The sequence below is a fragment of the Tenrec ecaudatus genome, chromosome 10 (genome assembly GCF_050624435.1).
Source record: "Tenrec ecaudatus isolate mTenEca1 chromosome 10, mTenEca1.hap1, whole genome shotgun sequence".
In the NCBI taxonomy this organism is placed as follows: Eukaryota; Metazoa; Chordata; class Mammalia; order Afrosoricida; family Tenrecidae; genus Tenrec; species Tenrec ecaudatus.
In genome coordinates, this window is record NC_134539.1 from 139913102 (window position 1) to 139935865 (window position 22764).

The 22764-nt window shown below is 60.2% G+C and overlaps 1 protein-coding gene across 2 annotated transcripts; it reads left to right on the forward strand.

The window, feature by feature from the left end:
• The first annotated feature begins 292 nt into the window (after window positions 1–292).
• Window positions 293–22676, forward strand: FMNL1 (formin like 1). 2 transcript variants are annotated; one of them, XM_075559396.1, is made up of 26 exons: window positions 293–424; window positions 9148–9231; window positions 10464–10577; window positions 11506–11579; window positions 11819–11902; window positions 12235–12372; window positions 13684–13792; window positions 14289–14365; window positions 14578–14671; window positions 15338–15412; window positions 15631–15741; window positions 16485–16634; window positions 17031–17132; window positions 17266–17530; window positions 17754–18050; window positions 18230–18354; window positions 18691–18893; window positions 19279–19513; window positions 19605–19673; window positions 20306–20386; window positions 20475–20604; window positions 20731–20894; window positions 21105–21206; window positions 21309–21404; window positions 21660–21780; window positions 22248–22676. In XM_075559396.1, the coding sequence occupies exons 1-26, from the start codon at window positions 296–298 to the stop codon at window positions 22349–22351; spliced, it is 3333 nt and encodes a 1110-aa protein (XP_075415511.1). In that variant the 5' UTR covers window positions 293–295; the 3' UTR covers window positions 22352–22676. The 2 variants fall into 2 exon arrangements, with proteins under 2 accessions (XP_075415511.1, XP_075415512.1); XM_075559397.1 differs by lacking the exon at window positions 22248–22676 and adding an exon at window positions 21933–22024.
• The last annotated feature ends 88 nt before the right edge of the window (window positions 22677–22764 follow it).

Here is a 22764-nt window from a genome sequence, read left to right on the forward strand (position 1 = left end):
GCAGCAGAAGTTCGAACATCTCCGCGGGGGGAGCAGCGCCGCAGCTTCCTGCCCCCCGCCCAGCCCTCGGCCCGGCGGCCTGCAGCCCCACTTCCTCCCCGCGCCCTGCAGCTCGCCGCCCGGCGCCCGCGGACGCGCCCGCCGGCATGGGACGCCGCGGCCGGGGCCCTGCGCGCCGCTGAGCCCACCCAGCCGAGCCCAGCCGAGCCCCCGCCGGCCGCGGCCGCGACCCCCGCCCCCCGGAAAGCTGGATCTCCGAGGCTGGCGGCGCCTGGCCGACTGGGTGGGGACCACCATGGGCAACGCGGCCGGCAGCGCCGAGCAGCCCGCGGGCCCCACGGCATCGCCCCCCAAGCAGCCCGCGCCCCCCAAGCAGCCGATGCCCGAGGCAGGGGAGCTGGAGGAGAGGTTCAACCGGGTCCTGGTGAGTACCAGCCGGCTGCGCGCGGGGCACGGCGGGGGCTCGGCGCGCGGCCCCTCCCCGGGGGGCTCAGGTGCCGCTTGGAGATCGCCGGCCCAGCGGCGGCCCCTCCAGGGGGTGGGAGGGACAGTGGCTTCCTTCAGAGTGACTTAGCACTCCCCCCAAAACTTTCTTCTGAACCCGCCTGGTCTCTTCCCCCCACCCTCACCCCCAAGATGTCTCCCCTCGCCCCCTGCGCCCCGGCTGGCTCTAAAGGTCTTAAACCAAAAATGACCAACGAGGTGTGGGATGCTCTGCCCCGCTAGGGGCACGCGGTACCCGCCGGCCCGCCACCACAGGCGGGATCTGGAGCACCCGCCTGGACCCCTGTGTCAGCCTCCTGGAAGCATGGCAGGGGTTGTCTGTGCTGGCTGGCGCTATTGGGGGAGTTGGGTCGTGGGGTGGTGGGGAGTGTGTCTGTGCGTCTCGTCCCCTACCTGCGGGGGACGTGCCGGCCGGCGGGTCCTTGCTGCCCACGCACTAAAGGGTTTGAGGTCAGGAAGGGCGGGGTCAGGGCGGGCAGCTCACTCCGCTTGGGGTGGAGCAGTAGTCCGGAAGCCCCCCTGCTTGCTGGTAGAATTGTGGGGGGTCATGAGGACTAGGCGATGGAGGAGCTCCCTCAGCTCAGGTGGGGCCCCAAACTGACTCCCACTCCCGGGGGTTCCATGAGGAGATGGGAGGCAGAAGTGTGTTGGGGGAGGGGGGAAGGGCCAATGACTCTCACTTCCCCTCCCTGCCTCTGCCTGTCTGCTGTCAGCCTTCCCTTAGTGGACACGGTGCGACAGGCACATAAGGCCATGCCTTTTGCCAGAGGCCCGTCCAAGCCTGAGCCCTGGGTGGGGGCCGGTGAGCCAGGCCCGGCAGCTTAGGAGCTCCATTCTTCCCTCTACCTCCTGACTTCGGCCGGTCATTGGTCCCACTAGACCCTCTGAAGTGGCCCCTTGGGGGACCTCCCAGCGGTTCCTGAAAATCTTGAGACAGGCTTGGTTAGGGGAGGGCTCCCCTCTGGGCTAACCCCAGACTTCCCCATTTCTCCACCTGTCCCCTCTCGCTTATCCCCAAACCCAGAGGCTGGCCAAGTGGAGCTCAGCTGAGCAGATGGGTGCGCAGAGGGGGCCGCAGGAGGAGTGGGCCGTTTGGGGAGCCTGGGGTGGGGGTGGGCCCCTAGTGCCTACCACGATAGAGGGTGCAGTTCTTTCTCAAACACCAGGCTGTAGTTGCAGGGGTGGGGCGAGGGGGCTCCCTGTTACACACACTAATGGGAAGGAATGGTGTGAATAATTCAGAGCTGTGGTACATCCCAAAGTCAAGTGGCGAGGCTCTGATGCCTCTGGGTAGACCTTAGTGCCCTGCTTGGATTCGTTGCCAGTACTCTGATGGGCTGGGCCTGACACTAAATGCCCTGGGAGCCCCTGAGGACCAGGGAGAGGGTGTGGAGGCTGAGGGGGGGGGGGGTTCTTAGCCTGTGCCCTTGTGGATAAGGGGTGGTGGCGGGCCAGAGAACTAGGGCTGCAGCGCCCTCTGCGCTCACCCCGCCAAAGCCCTCAGGACCCCCCAGCGCTTAGACTTTATCTACTTCCTGGGGAGCGCTCAGCCTGTCCCTTATCCTGATGTCGGCAGGATGCACCCAAGGTCACTTGGCTAGGAACCTGACTCCTCCTCTTCTCACCAGCAGGGGTTTTGCCCTGCTCCAGGGACAGCCTGGGCCCCTCCCTGAGACTTCCCGGGGTGACAGATTTGGCCAAACACACAGGCCTGGCAGTGGTTGTTAAAAGGTGGGCCTCCATCTGACTCCAGTCCCCAGAGGCCAGAGCCCAGTCCCCCTTATGGACTGTGTAAGAGAGGAGGGTACCCATAGCTTGCTGGGAGAAATAGAGCCCCCCTTGGATGGCTTCGGGGAGCCCTGGTCATTCTCTCCAGCTCAGTTCCCAAACCAGCACTCCTCTCTTGACTGTGGGTCCCTCCTGTGGACAGTTGCAGGGACCCTGCTCTTTCTTCTCCTGGCGAGCCTTGCTCCCATGTCAGGCAGGGGTGACCGTGAGGCTGTGAGAATGAGGGGTGGCCTGGCTTCAAATGGGGGTGGGGAGAAAGAGCAGGTGGAGCCGGGGTTTCAGCTGCTGCCTTAGCAACGGCGGAGGAGCGATGGCTGCCCAGCACTCGGGCCTGCTGGGAGCCTGGGAAACCCAGCCCGCCCCACTCTGCTCTGGCCTCTCCTACGCCTGAGCCTGTGACAGGTGCCTTCCAGCCCTCATGCCCTCTCTGAGGGGCAGGCCAGGCCGGGCATTGAGGGGACAGGGTGCCCTTTCCAGGTGTGACAGAAAGCCTGGTATAGGACACCCCAATCTGCCTGGGCAGGCAGAGTCTGGGACCCAGGGGTTTCAAAGCCACCTCCCTGTCAGGGCAAAGGGGTGCCCTGCAGAAAGGGAACCACCGTTTACAGAGGAATTTGCCTGATGGGGACCAGCATCCTCATCTGAGGATGCTCACCTGAGCTAGGTCCTTCTGTTAGCCCCTCCCTCTCCGGGCCTGGTGGTGGAGAGCAGGAACAAATGTCTGATTCTGCCAGTCTGGGGCTGAGCTCCCGCTTCTGTGTGTGTGTGTGTGTAGTGGGGGGCAGAGTAGGCTATCCTTTCCTTTTATTTATTCTAATAACTTTATTTTCATCGTGGTTGCGACGATACATGGTACAACACACACCAATTAAATTAAACCGCTTCTACGTGGACAGTTCAGTGAAGTTGGTTATGTTCAAGTTGTATAACTCTCTGCACTGCCTTTCCTGAGTTGTCCCTCCTTCCTCGTTAGCATAAACTCCCTCTTCCCATCTAACCTTTCCAGTTGTTCTTGTCAGAGCAAACCTGTGGTGGTGGATTTTGACTCAGAGTGACCCTACAGGACAGGGAGGAATTGCTCCCTAAGGGTTTCTGAGACTCAGAATATTCATGTGAACAGACAGCCTCATCCTTCTACCATCGAGCAGTTGGTGGGTTTGAACCACTGGGGTTCCAGTTATTAGCCCAACACCAATCCACTATGCCACCAGGGCTTCTGTTCTCATGTAGGGACATCTTTTTTTAAATCATTTTATTGGTGGCTCTTACAAAGTCTTCTCATCACAATCTACATCCATCCATCCATTGTGTCCATCCATTCGTACATTTGTTGGCATTATTCCTTTTGAAAACATTTTCTCTTTCTGCTTGAGCCCCTGGTATCAGCTCCTCATTTTTTCCCTCCCTCCACCACCCTCCTGCCCTTATGAACCCTTGATAAATTATAAATTTTATTATTTTCATATCCTACACCATCCACTGTCTCCCTTCACCCATGTTTCTGTTGTTCGTCACCCTGGGTGGGTGGGGGCTTATAGGTCGATCATTATGATTGGCTCTCCCTTCCTCTCCCCCACCTTCCCCTACATAGGAAGGTCTTAAAAGAACCCAGAGCTCACGTCAGATAGACTCCATTAGTTGAGCTCAATTATTGTTTGGTTTAAGACTGATTTCAGGGCAGTCGCTACAGGGTGTCATCTAGATGTCATGAATCCACAGTCTGGATTCCATGAGAGTCTGAAATTCTGTTTAGAGCAGGATAGGGTTGGGAGCACGTAGTTATGGGGCCTGGATGTTTCATCTCCCAAAGTGGCTGTGGCCACATAGTCGGATGCTGGGCTGGGCAGAGGTTGACGCTGGTATTCCAAGCAGGCAGGGCTGGCACATGTTGACCCTGGGAACCCAGGGATGTGGTGGGCATGACTCATAGGGACATCTGGGGTTGGTACAGAGCTGGGTGAGATGGGTAGGAGCAGGTGGGACCGCGTTGGCATTTTGCTGGAAGAGCGAGCCGTGAACGATGGCTCGGGCCACCCTGCCGCTGAGCTGGGCAGGGTTGATTCCGGAAAATCAGGTTAACTTCATGCACTTTGGGGTCTGGAACGTTATGGTTTGAGTTTTCATCTTTGCAGATGTGTGACCTCAGGTAAGTTACTTAACCCTCGAGCTTCAGTTTCCCTCACATGTAATAAGCTAACTCGCTCACTGCCACTGAGTGGATGCTGACTCATAGCAACCTCACAGGACAGGGTAGACCCGGCCTTGTGGGTTTCCGAGATGGTAACTGTTAACGGGGGTAGGAAACCCCGTCTTTCTCCCAATGAGCAGCTGGTTGTTTCAAACTGCTGACCCTGAGCGATCTCAGCCCAACTCCTAACCAGCAGTCATGGTGTATGCCGGCCTTCTGGGATTGGTGAGGGAGTCAATCCCTGGCACATAGTAAGTGCTCAATAAAACCCTCTTCCTGCCAGGGAAAGGGGTGGTGATGTTGCAGCTGACCAAGGCTCTCCATCCTGGGCCCCTGTGAGATGAGGGTGTCCAGACTCCACCTCTGTCCTTCCTTCAACTCCCTTACCCAGACCACCCAAACCCGAGGACGGCCCTCCCACAGATGACAACAAGGGGGCCAGGGCTGGAAACCTCTCCTGGAGGGTGGGGCAGTAATGCCACTAACGGTAGCACTGTGTGGGGAGCTGGCCGAGAGGCCCCACTTCCCCCTGAGACAGGGTGTGTTGGGGGGGGGTTCCCCCAGTGAGTAAGAACACAGTGTGGGCAACAACAGGAAGCAGAGGGTGCTGGGTGGCAGGAAGTGGGACTGGCTGTTCCTGGTTCTTCCGATGGGGGAGGGGAGTGGGGCCAGCATGTCTGCAAAAGACCCCTGGCAGGGGGTGTTCAGGGCCCCCCTTTCCAGGGGATCCATCTCTTTCGGTGCTCCTTCTTCCAAAGGAAACTCAGTGCTCTTACCACCCTCTCTGAGAGGTCACCTTGTACACGTGACTTTAGGATTCTGGGCCTCAGCTGTTCCCATCTGTCAAATGGGGTTGTGAAGTTTGCATGAGCTGATAGATGCCCCAGCACAGCGCAGGCTCTGTGGGGGCGGTGAGGTGCTCCCTCTGCTCCTCCTGCTGGCCTGCATGACACAGGAGCTGTCTACATGCCCCCCCTCCACCCTTTCCCCCACCCACTGGCTTGGGTCCTGCCAGGGACCCCTGATCTCTGAAGGGAGGAGCTGTTCATTTTTGAGGGGGCGGGGTGGTCCCAGCACCCTATCCTAGGGCTGAGTCACCCCACTGTCCTCTGAGCCCGGGATTATCATTAAGAGACCCAGAAAAATCTATGTACCGGAATTTGCAAAGGGGATAAAATAGGAAGCATACGGAAGGCTTTAGAACCAAGGTGGAGGTCATGCAGCGGGGACAGGGGAGGCAGTAGGGGCTAGGGGACAATCTGCAGGGTTGGGTGAGGACCCCTGCAGGGCTGCTCTGTGACTGCAGTTGGTGCCCAAGACCAGAGGCACCCTGGCACTGGCAGAGTGGGCTCTGGAGATGGGGGCAGGTGGGTGGGGGGGGTGGTCTAGGGGATCAGCTCAGGCTGAGAGTGAGACTGGCAGGTGTGGTTGTGTCCCACTGTGGGGGACCCCCCAGTCTTCTGGGGCCCCACCCCAGATGGCAGCCCTGATGTGTGGGGTGCTCGGGGCACTGTCACTGCGTTCCAGGGTGACTTTCACCCCATCCCGGGAGAGTGGCAGCCGCTGGCTTCTCCCTCGCTCTTTGGGGCGCTGTTTCCTCGGTGGGCACAACGGAGAAGCAGCTGCTAATTAGTGCTCAGCGCTGTCAGAGCTATTTCTGATTCTGAGCCTAAATTTAGCCCGTCTGGCAGGCTGGCATGTGGGCCCCGGGGCCTGAGGAGGCCCAGGTGGGGAAGGGGTCAGCAGCTCCCTGCCTTGGGCCATACCTAGAGCCAGCTGGGGGCTGCACAGGTGGGATGGCAGGAGGTTGGCCGCTGGCCCTCTGATAAGTGTGGAGCTGGGGCAAGGTGTGTGGGCTCTGAGCTCCATTCCTGACTGTACGACTTTGGGTGGGTCACTACCCCACCTGTGCATGCATCAGACTGGTGCCTACACCAGCCCGGCGGCCTTTGGCGGACTCCGGCTCTGACTCCTGGGGACCCCGTGTCGAGGTGTGGCCTTACCCTTGGTGGAAGGACCCCTGATGGTGCTGCCAGACGGAAAAGGTCGGTGGTGGGAACCTGCTCCTGGGTGCTGCGGGAGAAAGGCCTGGCGACCAGCCCCCGTAGAAAACACTGCCTAGAACACCAACTGTGTGCGGCAGCCCTGCCCTGAGCTGAGATCCACCCCATGACAAGGATCTTCACTGGAGCCGTTCTGTATGTGTGACTCCCAGCGCGCTGCCTCCAGGGCTCAAACTGCCCTCCTCTCCATCACGGGGCCCAGCAGTCCGTTGGGCCCTCCAGCCTTCCCCCTGCCTCACCCCTGGAGTGGGAGTCAGGACCACGGAGCCTGGTGGCGGTGGTGTCGGGGAGCGAGGCCATGGAGTTGTGAAGGGCTGAGAGGGGTGGTGGAGGTGGGCTTTGTCACCGAACCCGGGCAGTGCTTTCTGGGGTGCAGGGGCCACTCCAGGAGTCATATGGCTAGGGTGGGGGGAGGCTCCAGAGACCTGTGTTAGAGAGGAGCTGCCCCCCAAGACTCAGCTGTTGAGGCTCAGCCCTCATCTTCTTCCCCTGGTTCCTGACTCTGGTTCCCCCTCCACTTTCCTAGGCCCTGCCTGCCTTCTTTCCCACCTGCCTCCCCAACCCCGCTGCCTCAGGGCCTTGCTCCCAGCCTTGGCCCTGTCCCCATGGGCACGGCTGTGTGCCAGGAAGAACCAGGGGAGGGAGACAGTAGTCCCCCCACCAGGAGGCCTCCTGTGAGGACAGAGTGTGATTCTCCCCACAGCCCTCAGACCCCTTCCTGGGCAGCCCCTCCCTGGCCTTGAGCAGAGGCTGGAAAGCTGGCCCCTGCGGTTGGCGGGGTGGGGGAGGGTGCCCAAGGAGGCAGCTCCAGCTCCGGTTTCCTCACCGCAGTCTCAGTTTTGCAATGGGGAGATAGATGACGTATCCCCAGTGTCAGCCAGCCCCTGGAGGGGGGACAGTTTCGTCTCTCGAGTTGGGCCCCCAGCTAGAAAGCTTAAGCAATGGGCGCCAAGAGCACCCAGCTTCCTGTTGTCTGGGTGACCCACCGCAGTGATTTCTGGGGTGCGGCCTGGCCGGGGACCTGGGACTAGACCCAGCCGCTCCAAGAGGAAGCTGAGTCGTCACAGTGAGTGTGGCCTCCTCTCAGGGCCTGCGACTGGAGGTGTGTTGCTTGAGCCACTCCAGCCCATAACAGGAACTTCCACAGTGGCTCCTGGTGGAGACCCTCCCCGGGTTCCCACGGCCTCCATGGAGACCCTGGCTTGCTCCTTGAGAGTAAGAATCAACTCTGGGGTCTGACGTAGCAGCAAAAATCCCCCCAAAAAACCAAGAAGAAAACCCCCACCCACCAAACTCATTGCCATCGAGTGGATGCCAAGTCACAGCGACCCTAGAAGACAGGTTGTACAGACGTGTGCCCCGAACTGCCCCTGTGAGTTTCTGAGACTGCAACTGTCCATGAGAATAGAAACCCTGGTAGTGGCTGGTGGCTTCGAACCGCCAAACGTGCGAATCGAAGCCCAGCGAGTCACCAGGACTCACGGGGCCTTTGCCTTCTGGACATCCAGGGAGAGGCTCCATCTTGGGGTTCGCTCAGGCACCTGGCTGATCCCGGAGCCCAGGGCCGGGCGCTACGCCCGCTCTGTGGGGGAGTCTCTGTGGAGGAGTGTGACTGACATATTGCATGCTGTCAGAGCACGCCAGGGGAGGGGAAACCTGGCAGCCTGTGCTGACCTTTCTTAGCTGCTGAGGGAAGTCCCAGCTGGGTCATAGCACTCTAGGCCCAGCTTGTAGGCTGGGAGAGCCCGTGACTGGGTGAGTTCTCTGCAAAATTCCCCTCCCCTGTACCTTGCTGCACTTTCTTGGAAACCCCACTCCCCTCCCCCCCACACCCCAGTCATGGTCCTGTCTCGCCCCTTCCTCCGCAGGCTGAGGGGGCAGAGGTCCCTCTCCTGGTGTCTGTGAGGCTCTGTGTCCTGGTGGCACCCCTATGGGCCGTGTCCACACCTGGCTGCACGTGAGCTTGAGCCTCTATTATCTTCTCACGCTTGGGAGGAGGTGCGACCTGTGTGTCCCAGGGGGCAGAGCTGGGGCCAGAGGTGCCTGTGGTCCCCGTGAGCTGCCACTACACCCCAGGGGGTGCTGTCACAGGGACAGAGGTCAGGCTGGGGGCGTGGTCTTGTTAGGGGTCACCGCGTCGGTTGGGACCCACAGCGACCTCTGCACCACAGTCCGCAGCACTGCCCGGTCCTGCGCCATCCTCACACTTGTGCCTGTGTTCGGGCCTACGGTCACCGCCATGGTGTTAAGCCATCTCCTTCAGAGCCTTCCTCTCTCGTTGCCCCTCTGCTGTACCAAGCCTGATGCCCTTCCCTGAGGGCTGAGCTCTGCTGAGAACATGCCCAAAGTCTGTAAGACCGAGTCTTGCCATCCTTGTCTCTGAGGAGGACTCGGTCTGGGCTTCTTCCAAGACGGCTTTGTTGGGCCCTGTAGCAGCCCGTGTGCTTTCTGAATTCTTTGCAGGCTTGGGGAGCAAGGACCAAGAGTACTCCAGGCTGAGGGGACCCCCTTCTGTGTGAGAGCCCACCGGGGGTCCAGAATGCCTATTGGCCAGCCCCAACATTATCCCCAGGCTCAGGTTTCTGTGCTTTGTCGCCCTCCCAGAACTGCATGAACTTGCCCCCTGACAAGGTGCAGCTGCTGAGCCAGTACGACAATGACAAGAAGTGGGAGCTCATCTGTGACCAGGTGGGTGTCCCAACGGTTCCTTGGGCCCTTGGGGTGGGGGGAACACTGCCACTCTGCCCAGGGGCCCAAGACTCTGCCCAGAGGCCAGCAACGCATCTGGGAGTGTGTTGGGGCACGCTGGGGTCCCCCTCTCTGGAGCATGGGGTCCCCAAGAGAGCCTGAGGGGTAGAAGTGGGTCTGGGCTATTTCTGCTGGACTGCCAGGGCACCAAGCCGCGTGCAGGGGCCATGCCTGCACCCTCCGGGTGAGCTCTCTGGGACAGCCTCCTTGGCCTTCACCTCAGGGCAGCCCCGAAGTAACCAGTTTCAGGGGGAGTGGGCCAGAACCAGTGTCTGGGCCTAGTCCTGGCTGATGCTCCTCCCCACTACTCCCCCTTTCCTGGCTCGCTCCTTGCGCCCACCACTGCAGATGCTGTCTGTGGCACTGGGGGAACCCTTCCCCCAGTGCTGGGAGGGTGGGGCAGAGGGAGAGAGGGCGGGAGTGGCCTTGAAGTCCTTGGCTGTGGAGGCTGGGGGTGGGGTGTTGGGGAGCAGGGAACCTCCCCTGGGAGCCCTGGCTGGGCCTCACTGGCCTCCTGTAATGGATGGGGTGGGGTGAGCTGGTCTGGCCCGGTGGGGGTGGGGGAATGGAGTATGGGTGGGGTGTGGGAAGAGCCATGGAGCTCAAGTGGGCTTGGCACCTCAGACAGGACCCCTGGGGTTTGGAGCCTCAGCTTGGTCTCTGCTTCTTTTAGAGGCTGCCTGAGTTGGGGGTGGGGGTGGGGGAAGGAACTGGGGAGCCATGAATTGCTTGGTTGAATTCAAGGGAGCTCCCACATAGGTCCCTCCAAGCCAGCGTCCAGGTGAGCAGGGCTGCTGAGAAGGCTGGCCTGGGGTGCTGTGTGAGAGTAGTGATCCCCCCACCCCCAGACAGGTCTGTCTAGGGCACTTTTCCTTCCTGCCCCCTGGGGTCAGTCAGGACAGGGTGGGGGTGGCAGTCGGTCCAGGAGAGCAGGAGGTTGGGAGGGTGCCACCGTGTAGGGGTGGGATGTGTCTGGTGTCCTTGGCAGGGCTGACCCTCCCCACGTGTCCCCGCCAGAGCTGGGCTAGGCCACAGTGGGGAGGGAAGGCTGGGCCAGACCTGGGGCCTGACTGCTGGCAGAGTAAGGTAGTCTGGGGTCCCGCTTAGAGCTGGGAAGGGTCATGGGGACAGGGGAAACTGGCCAACCCATGCACCTCCTTCCTTCCCTCCAGGAGCGGTTTCAAGTCAAAAACCCCCCTGTGGCCTACATCCAGAAGCTGAAGAGCTACCTGGACACGGGCGGTGTCAGCCGGAAGGTAGCAGCTGACTGGATGCCCAACTTGGGGGTATATGTCTCCCCTTTCCTCTGTCTACAGTTGGAGTGACTGAATGTATGTGTGCCACTCTGCTGTGGGCTTGTGTGGGGTCGTGTGTGCGGTGTGCAGCTAGAGGAGATGGATTGTGCTTCGACAGGCACGCTGACATGTTCCTCTCAGCATCCTGCGTGGGTGTCCAACGGCACACTGTCGGACCCTGGTGTGTGCATGTGGGGACCCCGTGTGTCCTCTTGCATTTGTGTCTGAATGTGAGCATGTACACGATGCCCATGTGTAGATGTGTGGTCTCTGGGTGTCCCATGTATATACTCTGGGGGCGTGCCCTCCAGCTGTGTTTGTATGGATGTGTTTGTATGGATGTCTATGTATGGATGTGGGTGACTAGCCTGTGTCTGGATGCATGTGTACCCTATAGGTGTATAGGGTACCTGTGTATGTGTTCAGGATGTCCTGCATGGATGTGAGGTATACCCTGTGTATGTTTGTATGGAAAGGTGTAGTGCCCTTGTGCACCTGTGTGTCTGAGCATGTGTGTGCTCTGTGTCCAAGTATGCATGTGTGGGGGTGTCTGGGAATGTGTGTGTGTATGTATATCTGTGTGGACATCTGAGTAGGAGGATGCGTGTGTCTGTGTGTTTTGTGTATCTAAGCATGGGTGTGTGTGTATATATATATTCCATATCCAGGCATGACCAGGTGGTGTGCATGCATGTTTGTGCACAGGGGAGTAGGTAGCCTGGGAGTGCTGGTTTGGAGCAGGTGTGGGGAGCAGGTGGGGGAGGCTGCTTGTGGGAAAGGCAGTGTGTGCTGATGGGAGTGTGTGGGTCCATGTGCTGCTGCTGGCTGCCCTCTGGGAGCTCGGTGGGCCTGGGAGCTCGGTGGGCTGTGGGAAGAAGCCCTGACTCCACACCCCAGGCTGCTCTGTTTGGGCCCCCAGTTTAAGAGGCGAGTCCAGGAGTCCACGCAGGTGCTGCGGGAACTGGAGATCTCCCTGAGGACCAATCACATTGGGTGAGTGAGGGGCTCATGTCCCCCATGCAGCAGTCCTCCCCCTCCCGCCAGTGCCCTCTGCACAGGGCTGTGCTTGTGGCCCCCTGCAGGTGGGCTTGGATGGCTTCCCCTCCTCTCAGTCATGCCGAGCTCCAAGCGGCCTGGGCCTCTGAGCCTGGGCTGGTGCTGTCTCTCAGGGGGAGTGGGCCATGGCCCACCCGGTCTGCCCTGAACTGACTAGTTGAGCGCTGCCCCTGCAGGTGGGTGCGGGAGTTCCTCAGCGAGGAGAACCGAGGCCTGGATGTGCTGCTGGAGTACTTGGCGTTTGCTCAGTGCTCCCTCACGTAAGTGCTCCCCTGCCACCACGCCTCACAGTCCCTGCTTCCCTTGTCTTGCCTGCTCCCAGAGTTCACCTGGTGCATGGCTCTAAACCACCCCTTCCCTGAAGGTCTGCCTTGGCCAGGGAAGGCAATGGTCTGGGGGCCCCCTGGGACCTGGGCAACATCTTCTTGGCTCCCTCTTCATTCCACTGACCCCCCACCCCCCACCCCATCATGCTCATCCACCTTCCCAGGACGCAGCCTCTTTCCCCGCCAGCCTCTCCTCAAGCCTGGTCTCTCTTCCCTGGTTCCCTCCACCCCTCTCCCAAGTGGCCCCACTGCCCCCTCCCCTGCAGGTATGACATGGAGAACGCAGACAACGGGTCCCCCAGCCCGGAGAAGACTAAGCCTCTGGAGCAGTCAGTGGAGGACCTCAGCAAAGGGCCTCCCTCGGCCTGCCCACCTCAGCCCAAAAGTCGCCACCTGACCATCAAGTACGTGTGCAACCCCACAGCCCTGCACCCAGGCGTGGGGGGTGGAGATCGGGCCACACACATGGCTCGGGTCTCAGGCATATGAAGAAGCTACTGGATGGCACACGGGGGTTGGGGGCTGGAAGGTGGAGGGGGTTTCTGGGCTAATGGAGCCCTATCTAACTCCCTCCGTTTTCTCCCACGTGACCTTCAGATGCCCCCCTTCTCCCCGGTATGTAGCCCCTTGAGGGATGTGCATGCCTGGCTGACCCCTGGGATGGGGGGTAGGGGTGGGGAGCTGGGGTGTCAGGGATCAGCTCCTCCAGTCTTGCATGGAGTCTTGCATGGTGACTCTGGAGCTCACGTGACCCCTAACTTTCTCCCTTCCTACTTTGGGTCACATTAAGCTTCTAACCTTCATCAGTGTGTTTGCTTATTCATTCAGCAAATGTTTTAAAAACATTAACTATGTGGCCTCTCAAGGTTGGCAGTTCAAGCCCACCAGCTGCCCCATGGGAGAAAGATGAGGTTGTGAGGTTGTCTGTAAAAGCCGACAGCCACAGGGTCTCTCAGTAGGAATCGACTTGATGGAAGTGGGGTATATCAGGCAGCATGGCAGGTGCTCAGGAGTCAGATTAGCCTGTGGTAGGGGGCCTACCGTCTAAGGGGCCACAGTGCAGGGTCCCAGCTGTCGCAGAGGCGTGACTGGGACCCTGAGGAGGGAGGCGACCACTGACTGGGGCACCAGGAAAGCTTCCCAGAAGAGGTGAGACAGGACGCATCTTAACAGATGCGTAGTCTTGCAGGTAGTGGGGGAGGGGCAGGGCACGGCAGTGCAGTCCAGGCAGGAGGCACTTGCTTTATGCCTCTTCTAAGTATGGAAGGTCTTGACTCATTTTATAATCCTCAAAAACCCAGTCAGGAAGATATGATTATTACCATTCCTATTCACAAACGAGGAAACTGAGGCCCAGGAAGATGAAGAAATGCGTCCACTAAGTGACGGAGCTGGATTCGAACCACTGTCCTGTGAATTCAGACTTTGCCTCTCAGGATGGAAGATTTGCCCACGTGGCCTTGGGTGCCACCTAGTGGTTTCCAAGAGATGGCTGTCTTTTCTCTCCCTAGGCAACCCCTCTCAATGCCTGTGTCACCCCACCCCCCAGGCTGCTCCTCTCCAGGCCCCAGGCCTGGGGATGGTACAGCCGGCCTCTTTGGGTGGGTGGGTGGGAGGTAGTGTCCTAAGGTCCCAGAGGCAGCAAGTGATGGGGTAATGGGAAATGGGGGCTCAGGCCTCTGACCCCTGCTGCCTCTCCCTGCGTACCCCCCTAGACTGACGCCAGCCCACAGCAGGAAGGCTTTGCGGAATTCTCGAATCGTCAGTCAGAAGGATGACGTTCATGTCTGCATCATGTGTTTGCGAGCTATCATGAACTACCAGGTGGGCTGGGTGGGGTGGGGGTGGGGTACATGGGGAGCAGCCAGGCAGGAGCTCACTAAGGACTGCCCAGGCAGCTTAGGCCCTCGGATTCATGGCTCCCCGCACTGCCACCCACTTGGGACCCCCAGGAGCCTGGGCTGTTGCCTTGGTGTCTTGAGCCTGACACGTCTTTCTTTCGGGAAGCCTCCAGTTATGGCCGGGGCTGTGACAGTGGCCCACAGTGGGACCTGCCTGAGTCACTCCCCTCCAGCAGGGCTGGGTGTGTAGTTCGGGGGAGTGCTTGGGGAGGTGGAATCTCTTCCCCTTAGCCTGTGAAGACGCACTGTGTCCAAGATGTTGTTTTTTTTAAAAGCAGGCTTTGGCTGTAGCAGAAGAGGGTGTGGTTGTGGTTGGAGATAAAGAACCGTCTACACTTGTGGGCAATTAAAGGCTGCGGTACCTGGCATGGGCTGTGCTATGGCAGTCCTGGAGGGGCTAATTTCTCCTCTCTCTCCAGTCTGGCTTCAGCCTCGTCATGAACCATCCTGCCTGTGTCAATGAGATTGCTCTGAGCCTTAACAATAAGAACCCCCGGTGAGGCCCCCCCCCCCAATTCCTATTTAGCTCCCTTGCACACTCTGTCCCCTGATTCTCAGGACATCTGTCCAGACCATGAGTTTCTCTGGTCTCCCCCAAGCCCAGCCCCTGCCCCAACTGAGGAGCTCACCATCAGCTCCCCTGCCCGTGTCTGCTGCTGCTGCAGAACCTGCCTGTTCTCAGGGGACAGCCTATCTTTCTCGCCACAGAACCAAGGCTCTGGTGCTGGAGCTGCTGGCGGCTGTGTGCCTGGTGCGAGGGGGACATGACATCATCCTGGCAGCCTTTGACCACTTCAAGGAGGTACCCACTTGCCCAAACACGTACTTGCCCCTGTGGAGGAGCTTGTAGCCCCACAGCCAACTGTGGCTGGCTCTGTTGGAGGTACCTAGGGACACTGACGGGCATGTAGGGAGCACAGGGTGAGAACAGCTTGGGATAAAGAAGTTCTGAAGGGAGGTGGAGAGGTTACGGTGAGGCAGGCTTTGGGGTGCGGTTCTGTAGGGTCTGCTTGCCTTGGCCATTAAGTCCCATGCTGGTAGGGCACTTGGGCTTGGTGTCAGCATTTGGGCAGGCAGCTGGCCAGCTTTAGAAAGAGATCACAGAGCTCCTGGGGTGATGGTGGCAGCTGCCACTGAGAGAGCTATACCTGCAGTTGGTGGGTAAGGGGGTGGGGTGGGATGTATTTGTATACAATCTGCATAGATTTTTTTTGGTGGAACTAATCCGTTCTCTCCACCTGAGGACCAGAGGAAGGGTTCAGGTCTGGCCCTGCTGAGTAGTGGCATAAAGGCCAGTTTCCCAGGCCTGCCCCTAATAGTCACGGTGTTGGGGACAGGGGTCACTGAATGCAGGGGCTCCCCCCAGATCCTGCCCAGTGAAAATGGGAGTGGAGTGGGCTGGGAGGCCAGGTGAGCCTCTGGGGGAAAGGCTACCAGGGCTCTGTGATGGCCACCACCCTCCCCCCAGGTGTGTGGGGAGCAGCACCGCTTTGAGAAGCTGATGGACTATTTCCGGCATGAGGACAGCAGCATTGATTTCCTGGTGAGTTCACGAGCCCAAAAGGCTTAAGCTTGGGCAGGGCCACTTGAGCAGGAGGGCAGGTGGTTGGCTGGAGAAGTGGGGTGCTGGGCTCATGGAATAGGAGATGTGGAGAGGGAGGGAGGCTCGGTGTAAACAGGGTGATGGGAGGCACTGAGCACCATGCCCCCCCCCCACCTGAAGATCTATACCTGCTCATGACCCCTGCCCCTCACCCCCAGGTGGCTTGCATGCAATTCATCAACATCGTGGTCCACTCAGTAGAGAACATGAACTTCCGTGTCTTCCTGCAATATGAGTTCACCCACCTGGGTCTGGATCTCTACTTGGAGGTGAGCCACACACCCCTGCCCTTAACCACTCACCTGGGGTGGAGCATGGCTCAGTGGTTAGCATGAGCCTTGGGATCAGGCAGCCCTTGGTTCAAACCTGGCTCTGGGACTCAGTGTTCTCATCTCTAATATAGAGAGTCAGAGATAACTACAAACCAAAGCAGAGATGCCGTCGCTTCTCCCTCAGTGCCTCTGGGGGCTTCCTGGAGGGGTCTGGGCTTGGAGACTGGGGTTTTGAAAGGCAGGTGACCAAAAGTACAAAGGGACCAGGGTGGCATAGCAGAGAGTGGAATGTCACTTGGCCAGGGAGGGACATGCTGCAGGGAAGAGGTTGGAAATAAACCATTGTGCGAAGTGAAAGAAGCCGGGCTGAACAGGCCGTATGGTGGATGTTTCCATCCACCCAACAGGTCCACAGGCAAGGGGGAACGGATGGACAGCAGATGGGAATGGGTTTCCTGGGGGGTGGGGATGACATGGCTTGGTCTTAGAGGTCGTGGTTATGGTGTGTGATCTGTAGATCTATGAAAACTCAAAGCAGTACCTTTGCTAAGCGTGCAGGAGCCCTCAATAAAAATACTACTACTAAAAAAAAAAAAGAAATACTACTACTAAGTAAATCAAGGGACAAAGCAAACTAGGGCACAGACCCCTGCCTCAGGCGGGGCTTTGTGGGGGTGGGGGGTAACTGAAAGGACCACCCCACTCCCAGTCCTCACCCCGCTTGTGGTGTCTGGGGACAGAGGCTGAGGCTCACGGAGAGTGACAAGCTGCAGGTGCAGATTCAGGCCTACCTGGACAATGTGTTTGATGTGGGCTCGCTGCTGGAGGACACGGAGACCAAGAACGCCCTGCTGGAACACATGGACGAACTGCAAGAGCAGGTGGCCACGGTGAGAGCAGCCGGCGGGTGGGGTCTGCACAAGCCCTGGCACTGGCTTGGGTGGGGGTGGGGGTGCCTTCCTCAGGACTGTCCACCAGGCTCCTGAGTTTGACCCACATCCACACCCTGAAGCGAGTGGGCACGTTCATTGACCTTCTCCAGGGGTGGACCTGTGAGGAAGGCAGGCCTCCCCCTCTCCGGAGGGCAGACCCTCTGGGCTTGTGGATGGCTGGGTACTTGGGTTCAAGTGGCAGGCTTGGGACACCCACGATCCCTGGTGAGTACCATCCAGGAGCTCCCCCCCTTGCCTCCAGGCAGACATGCCTGGGGCCGCCCCCTCGCTGGCAGCGCCAGTGCCCAGTGGCCGCCCGCGGGTGGGAGCTCACCAAATGTGCCGGTACCACAGCTGACAGAGAGGCTCCGGGACGCAGAGAACGAATCCATGGCCAAGATCGCTGAGCTGGAAAAGCAGCTAAGCCAGGCCCGCAAGGAGCTGGAGGCCCTGCGCGTGAGTCTGGGGCTGCGGGCTGGGCCCCAGTGGGGTTGTCAGGCCAGCAGCCCCCTCGGCCTGGAGGTGGTGGATGGAGATCTGGGTTCGGGGGCTTGCAGGTGGGTAATGATCATTCCTCCGGGGCTTACAGGAGCGCTACAACGAGCCCACCGCCATGGGTGCCCCCGGAAGACCCTCGGAGCCAGAGAAGGTGCCCCCTCCCACCTCGGTGGCAGCGCATCCCTCGGCCCTGGAGCTGAAGGTGGAGGAGCTGGAGGAGAAGGGGTTAATCCGCATCCTGCGGGGACCCGGGGAGTCGGTCGCCATTGAGATCCTCCCGGTCGCCTTGGGAACTCCCGGCAGCCCGGAGCCCCCGACTCCGACTCCGAGCGAGCCCATCAACTCTCCCCACCCAGGTGCGAGGCAGCTTCAGGCTCGGGGTCGGGGTGGGGTGGAGGGGGGCGGGGATGGCTGGAAGCACCTTCGGCGCTGAAGGTGGGAGCCAGAAGCTGGGCGTGTGGGCGCCGCTCAGGTGTGAGAAAGGGCCCAGTGCGCATGCGCGGTGGGCCCTGGCTGCCAAGGAACTGACCACCTAGGTCAAAAACGACCCGCTCCCTCCCATCCCCTCACCAGGCTCAGATCCACCTGCAGCAGAGCCAGCTCTCGGAGCAGTCCCCCCACCAGCGCCCCCACTTCCAGGATACGCCCCCACACAGGAAGCACTGCCTTCAGCGCCCCCAGCAGCCCCGCCCCTCCCTGGCAGCCAGGACCTTCCGCCCGCACCTCCGCTGCCTGGTGATGCGCCACCCCCACCGCCGCCCCCGCCGCCGCTGCCCCCGGGCACGGGCACGGATGGGCCTGTGCCGCCCCCGCCCCCACCACCTCCGGGAGGCCCCACTGACGTCCCTGGGGTGCCAGGTGCCGAGATGGGCCCAGGTGAGAGGACCGTTGGACTCAGTGGTGGGGAGGGGAGGGGCGGGGCGTCAGTGTCCTTGGTTGGTGGTTCTGGGAGCCTCCTAATGCCTCACAGCTGCCCCTTCAGACCTTGCTGGGGCCGAGGTTCCCTACAGACCCCTCCTGGCCCCCTCCCGCTTACCACTCTGGCCCTGTCCCAGGGATGAAGGCCAAGAAACCCATCCAGACCAAGTTCCGAATGCCACTCTTAAACTGGGTGGCCCTGAAACCCAGTCAGATCACAGGCACCGTCTTCACGGAGCTCAATGACGAGAAGGTGCTGCAGGTATGTGCTGCCCGGCCTCCCCCCAGTGGGCACCGAGGGAGGCCCTCACTGGGGATGGTCACCTCACTCCCCTCCTTTTCTACTTTTTTTCTTTTTTAAACCTCTGGCGAATCCTAGCGCATCCATCCTTCAGCTGGCGGCCTGGGGTCTGGGTTGGCTGGGATGGGTGTGCCTCTTCTTCCTAGTGGCACTCAAACCCCCTGCTTGCTTGCACCCCGTCATGGCCTGCTGCTGGGTTACCCGTCTTTCCTTGCCTGTGGCTTGGTCAGCCCTCAGTGAGGAATGTACCCAGGCCTCAGCCCTGCCCACCCCAACCACCTTTTCCTGGCCTCTCAGGAGCTGGACATGAGTGACTTTGAAGAGCACTTCAAGACCAAATCTCAAGGTCCCAGCCTGAACCTCAGTGCCCTCAAGGGCAAGACGTCCCAGAAGGCCCCCCCCAAGGCAACTCTCATTGAGGCCAACCGGGCCAAGAACCTGGCCATCACCCTGCGCAAGGGGAACCTGGGGGCCGACCGCATCTGCCAGGCCATTGAGACGTGAGTAGCCTAGCACTGGGCTGGCTGGTGGCCAGGCCAGGGTCCCCAGGCAGGTCCTAGATATTGAACTCCAGCCATTGAACAGAGTCCACCAAACTCCACAGCAGGCCTGGTCAGGGAAGAGGGCTGGGAGCTGTGACCCCATTGAAAAATGAGGCCACATGCTCAAGCTGGGACATCTCACAGCCCTTTCTGCCTCCTGGTCCAGCTGTGGGCACCCAGACCCAGGTATATAGTTAGTGTTGTATAAGGACGACTCCGGGTTTCCCTGCCCCCAATGCCCAGAGGCTGTCCGCACATGGCAAACCTCTGGCAAATCATTAACTCAGGCAAGGAGGTCGTGCTCTTGGGTGGGTGTGGAGTGACACTCCCACTGCACTTGCAGGTATGACCTGCAGGCCCTTGGCTTGGACTTCCTGGAGCTGCTGACACGCTTCCTGCCCACCGAGTATGAACGTAGCCTCATCAGCCGCTTTGAGCGGGAGCAGCGGCCTGTGGAGGAGCTGTCCGAGGAGGACCGCTTCATGCTCCGTTTCAGCCGAATCCCGAGGCTGCCGGAGCACATGGCCACACTCACCTTCCTGGGCAACTTCCCTGACACTACCCAGATGCTCATGCCGGTGAGGGCCTGGGGAGGGTGGGGAGGAGTCTGGCAGTGCCCGAGCCTCCTGATTGGGTGCCCCCCCACTCACCTTGCTTCCTCTTTCCCAGCAACTGAATGCCATCATCGCAGCCTCAATGTCCATCAAGTCCTCTGACAAGCTCCGCCAGATCCTGGAGGTAAGAGGCCAAGCCCAGGCCCCTGGAGTGGTCCCCCTTGGCCTGCCCTGGGGGTGTGTGGGAGGGAGACCAGGCCCTTTCCTGTGCACCTCCCAGACCCACACTCACTGCCCCCGAGTCGATTCTGACTCATAGCGATCCTATAGGACAGAGTGAAACTGCCTTTGGGGGGGTTTCTGAGATCTGTACATCTTGATGGGAGCAGCCAGCCTCTTCTTTCTCCCACAGAGCGGCTGGTGGGTTTGAATTGCTGCTCTTGCAGTTAGCAGCCCAACACACAACCTGCTACGCCACCAGGATGCCTTCCTATCTGCCTAGCATGCTCTGCAGATAGGGACTGCCCCCGTCACACACATGCCTCTGATGGCCCCTAGGGAGGAGAGCGCTGGGAGAGGCTGTTGACTGCAGTGCCATCTGTCTGGTGCCACCCTGAGGGCTCAGCCCGGGTGGGAACCAGCTCTGGGATCACACCTGGCCCCCAGGAGAGTTAAGGAACCATTAGCCAGCTGTGCTGAGGGGCCCCTGGAGGCAGTGTGTGGGGCTTGCCTTTTGCTACATTGTGCTCTTTACCTTCAAGGGGGTCTCTTCAGCTCCAGCATGCCCCTGAGTTCTCTCTTGCCTCCCCTCCCTAGATTGTCCTGGCCTTCGGCAACTACATGAACAGCAGCAAACGCGGCGCGGCCTATGGCTTCCGGCTGCAGAGCCTGGATGCGGTGAGGGGGCCAAGGAGGGACCCCTGGCCTGGGGACTAGGGGCTGGGGGTGTGTGTTGATCTCTTATGACTGGCCTTCCCTGGAGCAGCTCCTGGAGATGAAGTCGACGGATCGCAAGCAGACGCTGCTGCACTACCTGGTGAAGGTCATCACCGACAAGTACCCCCAGCTCACAGGCTTCCACAGCGACTTGCACTTTCTGGACAAGGCTGGTGCAGGTACGGACCCCTTGGGTCCCTGAGTGCAGAGATGGGCCCGTCTGGGGAGTGGCAAGCGGTGCCTGGCACGGGGGTGGGAGTGCAGCCTTTTGACGTGCTCCCCTTGTACTACTCCGCTCCACCCAGTGTCCCTGGACAGTGTCCTAGGGGACGTGCGTTCCCTGCAGCGAGGCCTGGAGTCGACACAGCGGGAGTTTATGCGACAGGACGACTGCCTGGTGCTCAAGGAGTTTCTCAAGGCCAATGCGCCCATCATGGACAAGCTGCTGGCAGACAGCAAGACGGCTCAGGTGCCAGCAGGGACTCAGGAGGCAGAAGCATTGGGGTCTGGGGTGGGGGTGTGTGGCCAGGCCCTGGAGGAGCTGGAGCTCCTCCTGGTCTTGGGAAGCAGGGAAGAGGTACCTTGCAGGGGCTGGGAGGGGGTTGGTGACCCCTCCTTGGCAGGGGTCAGGTTCTCCTGAGGGCGTCTTGTGCTGATGGACTGATGGTTGTGTCCACAGGAGGCTTACGAGTCTGTGGTGGAGTACTTTGGGGAGAACCCCAAGACCACGCCCCCCTCCATGTTCTTTTCCCTCTTTAGCCGTTTCGTGAAGGCTTACAAGGTATGTGTCTGGTGGACAGGGTGGGGGGCTGCTTCATTCTTGTGGGAAGGATGGGGAAACAGGAAGGGCTGCCCTCACGGAGATCCATCTTGATGCCCCCAGAAAGCTGAGCAGGAGGTGGAACAGTGGAAGAGAGAAACAGTGGTCCAGGAGGCAGACACTGATGTCCCTGGCAAAGGGGAGCCCTCCGCACCCAAGGTGGGCAACAACCAGTGAGCCCTGCTGCAGGGATGGATGGTATCTTATCGTCATCACCCCCTAGGCCCCCCCCCATTCACTCACTCACTGTGCGGGCAGACCATCTAAAGCTGGTGTCTCAGGAGCCCTGGGATGGGAGCCCATGCCCTCTGCTCAAGCCACTACCCTTGCCGGGTGGGGTGGCCAAACAGGTGTTGTTGGGCTTTGGGGAAGGTGGGAGGGAGGGGATACTGAGCTGGAGCTGTCTGTCCCCAGTCCCCTCCCAAGGCCCGACGGCAGCACATGGACCTCATCTCAGAGCTGAAACGGAAACAGCAGAAGGAGCCGCTCATCTATGAGAGTGACCGCGATGGGGCCATTGAAGACATCATCACAGGTGAGGGCTGCTGGCCTCTGTCCTGGCCGCCGCCTGACCTCCTGTGCTGGCCTCTGTCTGCGCCCCCTCCCTGGGTGGCTGCCTCATCTTCTTTTGCTCCACTCCTCCCTTTCTTCCTCTCTCTCCCCATCTCCCTTTCCCCCAACACTCAGTACTCAAGACGGTGCCCTTCACGGCCCGCAGTGGCAAGCGGACATCCCGGCTCCTCTGTGAGGCCAGCCTGGGAGAGGAGATCCTCCTCTAGCTCCCAGGTACCCCGGGCCCAGCCGCTGCCCTACTTCACTCCCCTCTGAGAGCACGGCCTGCTGGTGTTTGCCTGGGATGTGCCGGACGGGGATTGGCACCCATGAACAGACCTCCCACATACACACAGCACGGGTCCCCACAAGGATGAGGCCTGTGCTTGGGAGTGGGGGTCCTGCCCAGCCCAGAAGCCTGATGCCTCGCTGTCTCCTCTCAATCGCCAGATCTGCGGAACCAGCCCTACATCCGCGCAGACACTGGCCGCCGCAGTGCACGCCGGCGCCCTCCTGCCCCCACCCTGCAGGTCACCTCAGACCTTGCGCTGTAGCCGCCATTCCCTCAGATGGACTCTGCTGGACGGAGTGGGGTCCTGCGTTGGCCGAGGCTCAAGAAAGACGGTCCTTAGCTCGGCTGGGCCAGGCAGCCCCCTCCTCTGCTGTCCCCCCACCATGTGCTGGCATGTCCTTCTCTTGCCACTGCGGGGAGCATCGCTGGCCTCTCCCTGAAAATGCTGCTTGCAGCACCCCCTTCTCCCCCAAAGCCATATATTAGGCCTAACTGGGGCCTGGCCTATAACTTATAAAGTGTAACCTCCCCCCCACCCGGGCTCCCTACAACTCCCCAGTCCCAGGGACTCTCCGAAGACCTTATTTTTATACAAGATTAATAAAGAGATTTGCAAAACTTGAGCGTCCACGCTGTGCCGCCCGCGGCGCACGCAGCCTGGGGGCGCTCAGCAAA